We start from the raw sequence: 12,646 nt of genomic DNA, 5'->3' as shown, positions 1-12,646 counted from the left end.
CAAGAGCACTTTGTCTATTTTCCTTGAAACTCCACTGGTGAGGCAGGAATCCATCAGTCCCTGATTGGGGACAATTGATCTACTCTTAAGGTCACTGGGAGCTCTTCAAGGCTCTGTGGTACCCAATTCTAACTAGCTCTCAACTAAGCTGCTATCCAGAATTAACTCCTCCTGGTCTTACTCAGCATGCTACAGACTGATTGGCTGGAACAGTACATTACTTGGTGCAGTCAGCCCACTTGATATGATGCTAGAGTAATGTGAAAATATATTCATTTGCTTCTCAGGTAGATTAAGCCTGAAGCAAATGGGCTGTTCTAGAAAGCTTTCAATCTGGTACCAGAGGCTTTCAAAAGCATGGTTTGAAAACAACTGATCTAATGTAAACATACACTAAAGCTCCATGCATATTGAGAGAGTGTCTTTCTCCCTCTCAATAATTTAAGCTGAGCTTCCCTAGAGAAAACTGGTAAGTATCTGAAATGTTCTCCTGCTATATTGCTAGCATTTGTGCTGAGGTCTGGAATAAGAACTGAGCAAGTAAATAAAACTATAACAGATTACAATGTACAAAGGGTATCGATTCCCAGTACATGAGAAGTATAATTTAAAAAACGGTTCCATAACAGTCATTTTTTGGAAAGGAAAGGAAAATGTAAAAACTAACATCTTTCATGCATATTACATTACTTACAAGGAGCATAGAACATCAGCAGCAATGGCCTGTCTTCCTTCTTCAGAAGCCTTTTAAGTTCCTAGAAACACAAAGGGAAAAGCATGCCATCATCAAAACCCTAACACACATGTTGCACAATAACATGGATGGTTCAGCATGGCCCACACCACTGTGTCTAAATCACTGCCAGCAGTGTTGTGGAACACCCCTGTTCCGCTGAGACTTAAAATTGTGCAAAAGCAGTCATGCAATGCTGCATCCACTGCAAATAAAGGATGTAGTGTCATGCAACTACGATTGCTTGGTCTTAAGTTGCAGTGGGACAGGGCAGTTCTGCAACACCACATGTGGTGATTTAGACATTCACAGCGGTACAGCCAGTGCTGAACTATCCGCTTTACACTGTGCAGCACATTAGCCCCTGAATTTAGAACGCAGATCCTCAAAAATGAAATTGGACATAGAATTCTAAAGATTGTAGAATATATGCAAGACGTTTAGGATCATTTTCAGAAAACTTCAAAATGCAGTTAAGGTCTAACAAAAACACAAAGATTGTAGGCTGCAAAAGGTTGTCACTTACCCATGTAGCCTTTGGAGAGAAAGGAACAGCCCTGACAGTGATCTAGGGCACAGTTGCAACCCTTCCTACCCACTGGTCCTTCCTGTACTTGGATCAATTGAAAAAAGCAGAGCACACAGGACACTAATGAAAAGAATGCTGTCTCCAAAGTCCAATGCTTATGTTTGGCTTAACTGCTTTATGAAAGAGGATGTTCAGCACCATCAAAAGCTCTCATGGTAACTATCTACGTTGCCTGAGTCACCTAGAATTATGGGCTCTGCAGGCAGCATTTTGTAGTGCACCTGAATCTGCTGGTAGTTCATATGGTTGGAATCGCACGGATTGATATATGGGGTGTGAATGCACCTAGTTTGTATGCTTAGATTACAGAGCTTACAATGCTTGTTTTATAACCAAGAGGCAAAAGAACTGGAGGCATATTATCACAAGTATTCTTGAGAATATAAAGGGTCTTTTTACAGTAAGATATAGCACATATGAACTCTAAATTGTAAGCTGATAATACATTTCTCTCGGGGGTGGGGGGGAATCAACCCATTGATTTTTAAGGAGTTGCTCTCTGTCATCCTAGAGACAATGCAGTTTGAGTCAGCAGACGTTTCCCACTTTGCAGTAAATATAAAGAACCAAGTATACATGGGCCATTGTCACTGACTTACAAATAGCGCAAATAGGTGTTTGCTTTCCCTGTTGATAGGTTTCCTATTAACAAGGATAATCTGAAATGCATTAAAAGATGAGGCTTCTGCTGGGATTGCTTCAGAATGTGAGGAAATATCTTATTGGTACAAATGGATTTATGAGCAACTATACACTCATGCTGAATAATAGTAGTGCCCATGCTGAACAGATTACCTTGATTCTTCTCGTTAATTGCTGTATGTACTCTTTGAATAGTTGTACTTTGTTATTTTGCCTTTTGTCCTATTCACTGTATACCATCATCACTGCATTTCTGTCAAATTATATTGTGGCAAAACACAGGAACAGTTTTTGCCATCACAGGCTTCCTCCACACTTGGGGTGCATTTCTTACACTTGCAGTTCTGTTCTTGCAGGTTCATCCCTTTTTTAGCTGTATAGCCAAAGAGGTACAGTGCAGTAGGTTTTTTTAAAGGCAAATACAATCTTAATTTTCTCTTGCTACCAGCCTTCAATATTTTTATGAATGTCAACCTAGAAACCTAAGGGTCACTACCAACCAAATAAAGGTGTTGATGTGATGGGGGCTCAACATGACACACTATTTAAGGACTGCCAAGCAGATGTTCAAAATAAGCATGTATTATTAGTGAGCATGCAGTTCACCGTCTTTGGTTGACAATCCTGTGTTTCAGGCAGTTTTTCCTTCAATGAAAAGGAAGGACTGGATTCAATAGTAAGAAAAATTAATTTGCTTTCTTTTAACAGAAACAAATCCAGGGCAATGGGGGGCCGGCCACAAGAATGGATTTTTCAGAGCCAGTGTATTAGGAAAGGCAAAATGAAATTTTTAAATTGAAAATGACCCCAAGAGAGCTTGTAACAGAGAACAGAAAGGTGACCATTAAAAATTAATCTTCTTAAAAAGTGAATGCCAGAATAACTGTTCTTAGTACTAGAATGAAAACTAAGAAATTGAAATAGCTCTCTATGAAATACCAGCAGGAGACCAATCAATTAAATTTTAAAATCAATGGAGTGGGGGAAATACAAAACAGTACTCAGGTAGTTATTAGAGAAAAGCAGCAAGTAGAAAAATGAGGTCGAGTTTCAAAACAAGGAAAAAGAGTAGTATGACTTAAAAACTGTCTTCAGGTTTGTTTGTTTTTATTAAACATTTAAAATGACTCTCATAAACACCAAATTTACAGATGGTCCCAGCTGTATGTCAGACTTTATGCACTTTACTCTTGCCACATCCCTCATTTGTGCAAATTAAAACTGAACACATCATTGACCATTTGTATAATGCCCTTTAACCCAGAGGGCCACTTTATGACTCTTAAATCTCCACCTATGTTTCAAAACTATAAACCACTAATGTCCCCACTTGCGCCTACATTTTGGCTGAGATTTTTTCCATGCCAGCTCAGATTGCAATCCTCCAAACATTTGAGAGAATGGTGTCTGAGCACTATAACAATCAAGACTTTCATTGAGGCCAATGAATCTCTTACAGGGTTGCATCAACGAAAAAAGTGCTTACACTAAGACCCAAGTAGTAAGTTCTAAATTCACTCCATATACCAACTTGAAATATAAAATCCACTTTATAAAAATATCTGTAATGTGAACTCTGTCCACATTTCCCATGGGATAATCGAAACTCTGGAGTATCCAAATGCTGCAGTTTTGTTTTTGTGTTTGAAGTCACATCTTGCCCTAATGTACTTCTGTCCCCAAAGGATTCACAGTTTGAATTATCTATTGTACAAGGGGAGAGGCTGCATGTTAGCACACCCATCAAAAAGTTTTGTACCTTTTCATAAAGACCCCAAAGCCTCATCTAAACAGGGTCCAGCTACTCACTTGACCAATGATTCATATAATATGACATCATGGGACTGCAGTAGATCCGCAGTTATAATCTGCAGATGAAACAAAATGCAGGAACACCATATAATATGGTGGTGTATCATGCTCTACCTAAGGCCAGACTGAGAACAAGGGTATTTAGACTATTAGATTAATCGGATGTGCTAAGCATAAGCAAGTTAGTGAAGTAAAAGGAACCTCAGAGCTTTGTTCCAGCACTATAATGCAATATCTAATCAACAACCTCTATCATTCCCATGTCACCAATGTTGGGTCTGCTGGTGTCCTGATGGGCAATATGAGATGATTCAACAAGTACTTCTTGGTAGGATCCTTTGCAATGCCACAGAGAATGCTGAGGTGCAACCTATACATTACATACTATTGTTTGTCATCTCTTTGTGATCCCATGATGCTTTGCTGGTCCTCTCTCCATAATATTTTAGTTAGCTGCCACGTGCAGTGCTGCCTTCCAGATGTTCCAGGGATAAAACATCCCATAGATCTGTTTAAAGCCTTCATTTTCTCAAGTCCACTTGATTCATGCAGGTTTTGTTGTGTAAGGTAAAGTGTGCCATCAAGTTGATTTCGACTCCTGGCGCCCACAGAGCCCTGTGGTTTTCTTTTGGAAAAATACAGGAGGGATTTACCATTGCCTCCTCCCACACAGTATGAGATGATGCCTTTCAGGATCTTCCTATATCTCTGCTGCCCAATATAGTACCAGCAGGGATGCGAACCGGCAACCTTCTGCTTGTTAGTCAAGCATTTCCCTGCTGTGTTGTGTACAATATGTATAATTCTAGTTAAAGTACCTTTTCGCTGTCCAAATGGACAATATCTTTAGCGTCAGGATCCTCTTCCCACAGTGGAGCTCCTTCTGGATCCTTTAGAAAGGCCACCATTGACTGTAAAGACATCAGAAGTTTTAAATCACATAGCTGCAAGAAAACTATGATGGGCTTACTGAATGTTGACTAAAAACAATGTTCATTGTTCTGCTCATCTCTACTTAGTTTTAAAAGTGTTGCTATCTTTAAAAAAAAAAACACTAGACTGAACCTGCAGCATTAACATGCAAAGCATTTGCCCTACTTTAAAAAACGATGGTCTGCCCCAATGTAGTATACTGGAAACAGAAATGTTCCTTAGTAAGTTAACAACATCCAATTATTCCATTTCACTAGCCCACACACTGTGAAATATACCCACACAATTTCCCCCCATCAAACAGTATGGCAGTTAAATAATCATTTCGTTTCTTACATTTCAGAGGAAGCTAAGGGTAATAATTAAAATGCTCTTGAGTGTAGGTGAACTCGTTTAGCTGCTTAAAAGTACTACATACATCATTCTGCTTCCTCCATTTGAGCACAGCCTTGATATCCAGCATAGATTTCTCTATACTTCTCAGGAGGTAGAGGTGGAGGAGGTGAGCCTCTCATGTACTAAAGAATGGGATTGCATCTTCTCATCCCCATAATTCCTGTATGCCAAGATGTGCTACCACAGTGTTCAACGTAACAGAAATAGATTGAATTTATTCAGTTCTCTCTCTCTCCCCACAACCCAAAACAATACACAGAACAGCCAGCATGGTGCCTTTTGCTCATAACAAGCATCAATCATACATTTTAAACATGTTTAGAAGAAGAAAATGAAGCTTTTACTGTCCTAAGTTTGCAAGGCTCAGGGACACAATCTCCACAACAACTCTTGATTGTAGTACCAGTCTAATCAGGCTATGAGGATTGATGAGATGGGCAGTTTATTTGGCTTTAATATGTAATATCTTGTATTTGGATACAAAAGGAACTAGTGTAAGAAAGTACTTTAGAATTGTCTGTTTGACCCCACTGTTGAAAGATAGTGGCTAAATATCTATTTAGGATATTTTTATCCTGCCCTTCCTCCAAAGGAGCTCAGGGCAACAATCATGGTTTCTTCCCACCACTATATGCAATATATGCATATATAGACATAGCCACTGGGTTATAATACTAATTCCTATACTTGGCAAAGAGGAAGGCATTATAATGGCCAATATGGAGCATCACACTGAAGGTCCTATTCAAATGCCAGTCTTAGCCTGAGCAGAGCAGTAAGGGTACAAAGAGCTGTGCTGCTTTTGTAGTGAAGCTACAAGCATATCAACATGGGGGACTTTCTAGCTTCAATCAGTAGCTTCCAATTCCCCAAAAGAGAACACCCTTTCATGATGAAAAGCCAGATCCTGAAGCGGCAGTGAACCTCCACATCGAACAGATCCTCCAAGTTCATCCATATTTCACAACTTCCTTTCTCTTCCCTGTTGGTTTATTTGTTTTGATGTTTGTGTTGCTAATTGGTTAAGTGCCTAAGAGCCCAGCCATATGTGTACTACTCTAAAGTCCCACTGAGTTAAATGACACTCTCAAGTGTGCATAGGACTGCTGCCTTAGGTTTGGCATGAGTCTCCTCACACAACCAATACGACAAATATTTATATACCCCAACAAAAGTTCCCAATGTGGTTTACGTGTATATATGTATATGTATATGTATATGTATGTGTATGTGTATGTGTATGTGTATGTGTATGTGTATGTGTATGTGTATGTGTATGTGTATGTATATATGTGTGTGTGTGTGTGTGTGTGTGTGTGTGTGTGTGTGTGTGTGTATATATATATATATATATATATATATATATATATATATATATATATCACGCCTCCCTCTCCTCAAAGGGCAGGGCAGTCATTTAATGAGTCTGGAAACTACAGGTTGTTTACCTATAACTTTGGTTCTTCTAGTGGTAATCTGTCCTTTTGCACCAATGGGCTATGTGCCTGCGCAGACACCTCATCGGAACCTAACAAACTCAATTCTCCTGCTTTGGGCAGGAGCCCCCCGCCCTCAGCCGCTATACCACTCCTCATCCTCTCAGTCACGGAGTCCACCTTCAGGAGACCCTGCGGGGAGGACAGGAGGGCATGTAGAAGTACAGGTGACCAATAGAAGAATGACAGGTTGCTTACCTGTAACTTGGGTTCTTCTAGTGATCATCTGTGCTCTTACATGAATGGGCTTTGAGCCTGCGCAGAGACCACATCGGAGCTTTCAAGCTAGAGAACTGCTTTTTGGCAGTAACACTGCCCCCTCTGTATATAGGCGGCTACACGGGCTTCCCTCTCCAGTCTTCTGAGTCTGCAATCGGAAAGAGACTAGCAGAAAAGACATGAGAAGAGGGGAGGATGGGTGGGCGTGTAAGAGCACAGATAACTACTAGATGAACCCAAGTTACAGGTAAGCAACCTGTCATTCTTCGACGTGGTCTCTGCGCTTTTCATGAATGGGAGCATAGCAAGCTGCACCCATGCCATGCTCACCTGGAGGCGAGATCAGGAGAAGATGGATTGTAGCACCGCCCTGCCAAATGCCGTGTCTTTTCTGGCTTGGATATCCAGGGCGTAATGGTGTATGAAGGAGTGCTTTGACACCCATGTAGCCGCCTGGCAGATGACATCTGGGGAATAGATCTGTCAAAGGCAGTAGACGCCGCAACCGCTCTCGTCGAATGTGCTTTAAGAGAGAGTGGAGGAGGTTTCTTGGCGATCTGGTATGCCAGAGAGATGGTGCGGACCACCCATCTGGATATGGTCTGTGCAGAGGCTTGTTTGCCCTTGTTACGGCCAGAGTGGAGCACAAAGAGAGAATTGGAGGTTTGAAGGGCAGAGGTGCGGTCGACGTAGAAGGCGAGCGCCCTTCGGACATCTAGAGTGTGGAGGCGCCATTCGGCCGCAGTCAGCTTGGCGAAGAATGTAGGTAAGGAGATAGGTTGGGAACGGTGAAACGATGTGACTACCTTCGGAAGAAAGGTAATGTCTGGCTGCAAGACGGCCTTTTCCTTGTGGAAGGTGAGATAAGGAGGGTCAACTCTAAGGGCCCTGAGTTCACTGACCCGTCTGGCCGAGGTGATAGCCATGAGGAAGGCCAACTTACAGGAAAGGAGGTCAAGAGAAATCGTAGCCATGGGTTCAAAGGGAGCGTTCATGAGCAAAGAGAGGATCAAAGTCAGGTCCCAAGCCGGGGGCATGACTGGCAGGTCCGGGAAAAGGTGAGTGAGGCCTTTAAGGAAGCGCTTGACAGTAGGATGTTGGAACCATGAGGGTGTGGAGGTGGTGGAGTTAGCCACCATGGCTGCCAGGTGGACCCGCAATGATGGAATTTTAAGTACAGCCTGCTTGAGGGATAGTAAGTAGGCACAAATATGTTCCACAGAAACAGAGTGCAGGGGAATTTCCCTGTCTTTTAGATAGGTTTGAAAATGGGTCCACTTGTGGGAGTAAGAGGAGACCATGGAGGGTTTGCGTGCGGCCTGGACTATTCGTAGCAGGTCCGCCGGGAGGTTGGGACTATGTGTCAGTCTGTGAGGTGGAGGCGTTGTAGGTTCGGATGGAGAAGGCGACCGTTCTGCATGGAGAGAAGGTGAGGGATGTTCGGGAAGTGGTGGTATTGGTGGTTGGATAGACGAAGAACTTGGGGAAACCAGGGTCGCCTGGGCCACCACGGGGCGATGAGGATGCAATGCGGGAGGTCCTGGGAGATCTTCTAAAGGACTCGAGGAAGTAGAGGAATTGGAGGGGAGGCGTAGATGAAGCGGTTCATCCAGGGTAGGGCAAATGCGTCTCCCAGGGAATTGGGTCCAATCCCGGACCTGGAACAATACTGGTGGCATTGCGCATTCACTTCTGATGCTAAGAGATCTATTTCTGGGAGGAACAAATGGCGGAAGAGGGAGCGGAGCGTGGGGGGATGTAGTTGCCATTCGTGAGATGTTGTTTGAGTCCTGCTTAACCTGTCTGCCGTGACATTGTCTTGTCCTTGTATGTGGACCACCAAGGGTGTGATATTGTGGCGAATGCACCAAAGCCATAGGTCCATGGACAGGAACAGAAGGGGGGTGGAAGAGGTGCTGCTCTGTCTGTTCAGGTAAGCTTTGGTGGTAGTACTGTCCATCTGAACGAGGACATGGGAGCCTCGTATCAGGGGAAGGAAGGCTTTTAAGGCTTTGAATATGGCTAAGAGTTCGAGATAATTGATATGATGGGAGGCTTTGGCCGGGGTCTAGATGCTGTGGATGTTGTGACTATTGGCATGAGCACCCCAACCGTCCAAGGATGCATCTGTGGTGAGTAGGAGGTCTGTACGGGGAGGGTGGAAGGGGAAGCCGACGGTGAGGTTGGTCGTGTCTGCCCACCATAGAAGAGAGTGCAGAACCTGAGGCGGAAGCATCAGTTTGATGGTGAGGGAGTCCTCGTGAGGAGAGAACATGGAGAGAAACCAGTGCTGGAGAGCCCTGGCCTGTAGTCTGGCATGAGGGAGGACATGGGTGGTGGAGGACATATGTCCTAGCAGGCATTGCACTGTTCATGCTGATTGGGTAGGGTGGCAGAGTAGGTGGGACGACAAGTCCAGGATGGCCTGGGTTCTGCATTGAGGGAGGAAGATTTTGGATTGCACAGAGTCTAAGAGGATTCCCAGGAATTCTATGGTTTTGGAAGATGTGAGCTTCGGTTTGTCGTAGCTCACCTGCAGGCCCAGCTTGGAGAGGAGGGTGATGACCGTGTGGAGGTCTCTGAGGAGGGATTGTGGGTTGTGAGCCACCACGAGCCAATAGTCAAAGAACGGAAAAATCTGAATATTTTGTTGTTGTAGGGCTGCCACCACCAGGGCCATGCATTTGGTGAACACCTGGGGCGCAGATACCAGTCCGAAAGGAAGGGCACGGAACTGGTAAGTGTTGTGTGCTATTTGAAAGCGGAGGAAACCACAATGCTGAGGTCTGATAGTGATGTAGTAATATGCATCCTTGAGATCGATGGAAATGAACCACTGGTTCTTTTACAGAAGGGAGATGATTGTAGGAACTGCGGTAGGTGATGTAGGAGTTGAGTTCCCGGAGATCCAGGATGGGGCGAAGGGAGCCGTCCGGCTTGGGAACAGTGAAGTATCAGAAGTGGAATCCCAGGGTTTGTGGATTGTGAACCAGTTCTATTGCAGACTTGGAGAGTAGAGAGTCAACCTCCTGCAGGAGATCCGGGGTGGGTGGAGTGGATAATGGAGGGTTGTATGGAGGGATTGATGCAAACTCTATAGCATAACCCATCCTTACTATGGTCAAGGCCCAGGAATCTGCGGTGATATGAAAGGGGAGAGCCTGGTGCCCCAGCTTGGCAGAGGGTGCAAGTCATTGTCCTTTGGCTGGGGGTTGAGATCCTTTGGATTGGTGCTGCATTTTGGATCCGGTGAAGTTGGAGCGCTTTCTGTAAGGTTGATATCTGTTGGCGCGAGAGGACTTGTTCTGGAGTTGATAGTATTGTTGTTTAGAGGAGTATGGTTGGGCGGGCGTCCTCGATTAATTGAAAAAGAGAGTCAGCTTCAGATATGTCTCCCTGGGCCAGCTGGATTCCAAGGGAAGCTGCCATACGTGAGACAAAGTCTGTATAAACACCGAAGTCCTCCAATGGGGAACTGGGCCTCAGGTCCAACAATAAAGAAGGGGGCGAAGAGCCCAGAGATATCTGATCGGATAGGGAAGATTCCGGGCCCTCTTTGTCCAAAGATGAGTCTGACAAGTCGGTTGATACCGGAGGTTGAAGGGGTAGAATCTGGAGTCAAGGCGTTGGCCTGGAGTCGGGGGCAATAGTAGCTGTGGCTGCCTGCACCGGCGAGTTTCTGGGTGGAGCCCGTGAAGGCAGAAGAGATGTGGTCCAGGGAAGGGGAGGAGGTGGCAAAGTTGTTGGGCCCGAAGGCGGGTTCGGGAGCGAAGCTGAGGCCGAGTAGGCTGGTATAGAAGAGCAAGGGGAGGCAGAACGTTGAAGGGGCGGCTCCACAGCCGTGGAGGCCCAATGGCGTTGGCGAACCTCTTGATGAGTGTAGAAGTAGTCAGCCTCTTCCTCAACTTGTCTGGCATAGCGCTCGTCCAGAGCAGCTTTCAAATCCCGGTTGGCCCTGCGGCATGGTTGTTCGGGAGGGAGCTCCTCAGGCTGAGAGTCGTGGTCGGACTCGTACACAGGATCGTGTGGGCTGGAGCCGCAAGCGATCTCGGTATCTAGGACAGTTTCAGTGTGTAGAGTTCGGCATCGTGCGTCGACCTCTGCTTTTTTGTTGGAGGTTCAGAAGGAGTGTGCCGGTCCTTCTTCTTGTTCTTTTTTGGATGGCTGGATGGAACACAGTTCAATCAATGCCGCCATCGAAATCGACACTGCCACCAAACTCCTCGGTATCGACGTTGAAGCCCGAGCCGCGGGATCGATGGGCACATTCACCTCGGGGGTAGTTGCTGAGACTCCCAGAGGGAATGAAATGGGCTGTAAGCCCCAGGCTGCAGGAGAGGTATTGGACGAAACCTGCCTGGTGGACAGTTTGTCTGAGCCCATAAATTAGAACGACTGTTCCCAAAGCCAAGAACGAAGACGAGAGGCCCGATTCTTGCATGCCTGTTTGGTAAAGGCCATGCAGTGTATGCAAGAGCCAACTTTATGGGACTCACCAAGGCAAAAAAGGCAGAGTTTGGGGCCATCGGTCAAAGGGATCTTGGATTTGCAGCGACCACACTGCTTAAATTTTGTAGTCTTTGCCATAGGCTGAAGAAGATAAATGAAGAGAAGCGGAGGTGAAGGATCCGCGAGACGCCGGGCCCGAAGGCCACGACGAGGTGGAAAACGAAACTAAGAGTTATCCGAGGGGGGGGGGAACCAGGGATGAAATAAAAACGCTAAAAAAGGGAAGTACTGAACTAAAATGAGAAGAAAAGAGGGAAGGAGAATGCAGTACTTGAGAAGCATCTAGCAAGGAAGAGCTCAACGATGTGTCTTCGATCGCGGATGAAGAAAGACTGGAGAGGGAAGCCCGCACAGCCGCCTATATACCGAGGGGGCAGGGTTACCACCCAAAAGCAGTTCTCTAGCTTGGAAGCTCCGATGTGGTCTCTGCGCAGGCGCAAAGCCCATTCGTGTAAAGCGCAGGGACCACGTCGAAGAACCCAAGTTACAGGTAAGCAAGCTGTAGTTCTTCAACGTGGTCTCTGTCTTTTACACCAATGGGCACATAACAAGCTAGCACCCAAGGAAAAGGGAAAAAACAAAAGCAATATGTAATCTGCCATAATTATTTATTTCAGAAACAAGCACATCAACTGAAAATGGACTGCAGGACACTCCTGCCAAATACAGCATCATTCCGTGCCCTGGCATCAATAGCATAATGGCAGATAAATGAATGGGGCAACGCCCATGTAGCCGCCTGACAGATAGCATCCAAAGGGACTGTGTGATCAAAAGCAACAGAGGCCGCTACGGACCTGACCGAGTGGGCCTTAACAGAAGCAGGCAACTGCTTATGAGCCAATTTATAACAAAGCTCAATTGTCGAAACTATTCACCTGGACATCATCATCATCATCATCATCATCAATTTGATTTCTATACCGCCCTTCCAAAAATGGCTCAGGGCGTTTTACAAAGAGAAATAACAAACAATAAGATGGCTCCCTGTCCCCAAAGGGCTCACATTCTAAAAAGAAACATAAGACACACACCAGCAACGGTCACTGGAGGTACTGTGCTGGGAGTGGACAGGGCCAGGTACTCTCCCCCTGCTGAATAAAGAGAATCACCATGGTAAAAGGTGCCTCTTTGCCCAGTTAGCAGGGGTTGAGACATAGATTGCTGGACATAGATTGAGCAAAAACTTTGAGGCCTTTACAAGGCCCATCATAGAGAACAAACAGGGAAGGAGTTTTCCTCCACTCAGCAGACCTCTGGACATAGAAGGATAATGCCCTTCTAACGTCCAAGTGATGTAACCTACACTCTGCATCT

The 12,646-nt window shown here is 45.3% G+C and overlaps 1 protein-coding gene across 5 annotated transcripts in view; it reads right to left on the bottom strand.

Moving 5' to 3' along the window:
• PDIA5 (protein disulfide isomerase family A member 5) overlaps nucleotides 1-12,646 on the bottom strand; it is a 249,934-nt gene that overhangs the window by 122,626 nt on the left and 114,662 nt on the right. For all 5 annotated transcript variants that reach the window (XR_008313477.1, XM_053284904.1, XM_053284906.1 and 2 more), the window contains 2 exons: nucleotides 4,595-4,687; nucleotides 695-755 (listed from right to left, as the gene is read on the bottom strand). Coding sequence is in view for 4 of the 5 variants with exons in the window: in XM_053284904.1 (XP_053140879.1) it covers nucleotides 695-755; nucleotides 4,595-4,687 (154 nt within the window). In the remaining variant the exon portion in view is untranslated. The remainder of the gene's footprint in view (nucleotides 1-694; nucleotides 756-4,594; nucleotides 4,688-12,646) is intronic.

Source organism: Hemicordylus capensis, chromosome 1 (genome assembly GCF_027244095.1).
Source record: "Hemicordylus capensis ecotype Gifberg chromosome 1, rHemCap1.1.pri, whole genome shotgun sequence".
Classification (NCBI taxonomy): domain Eukaryota; kingdom Metazoa; phylum Chordata; class Lepidosauria; order Squamata; family Cordylidae; genus Hemicordylus; species Hemicordylus capensis.
The sequence above is the reverse complement of the archived record's forward strand: the minus strand, read 5'-3'. Positions and strand labels throughout refer to the sequence as shown.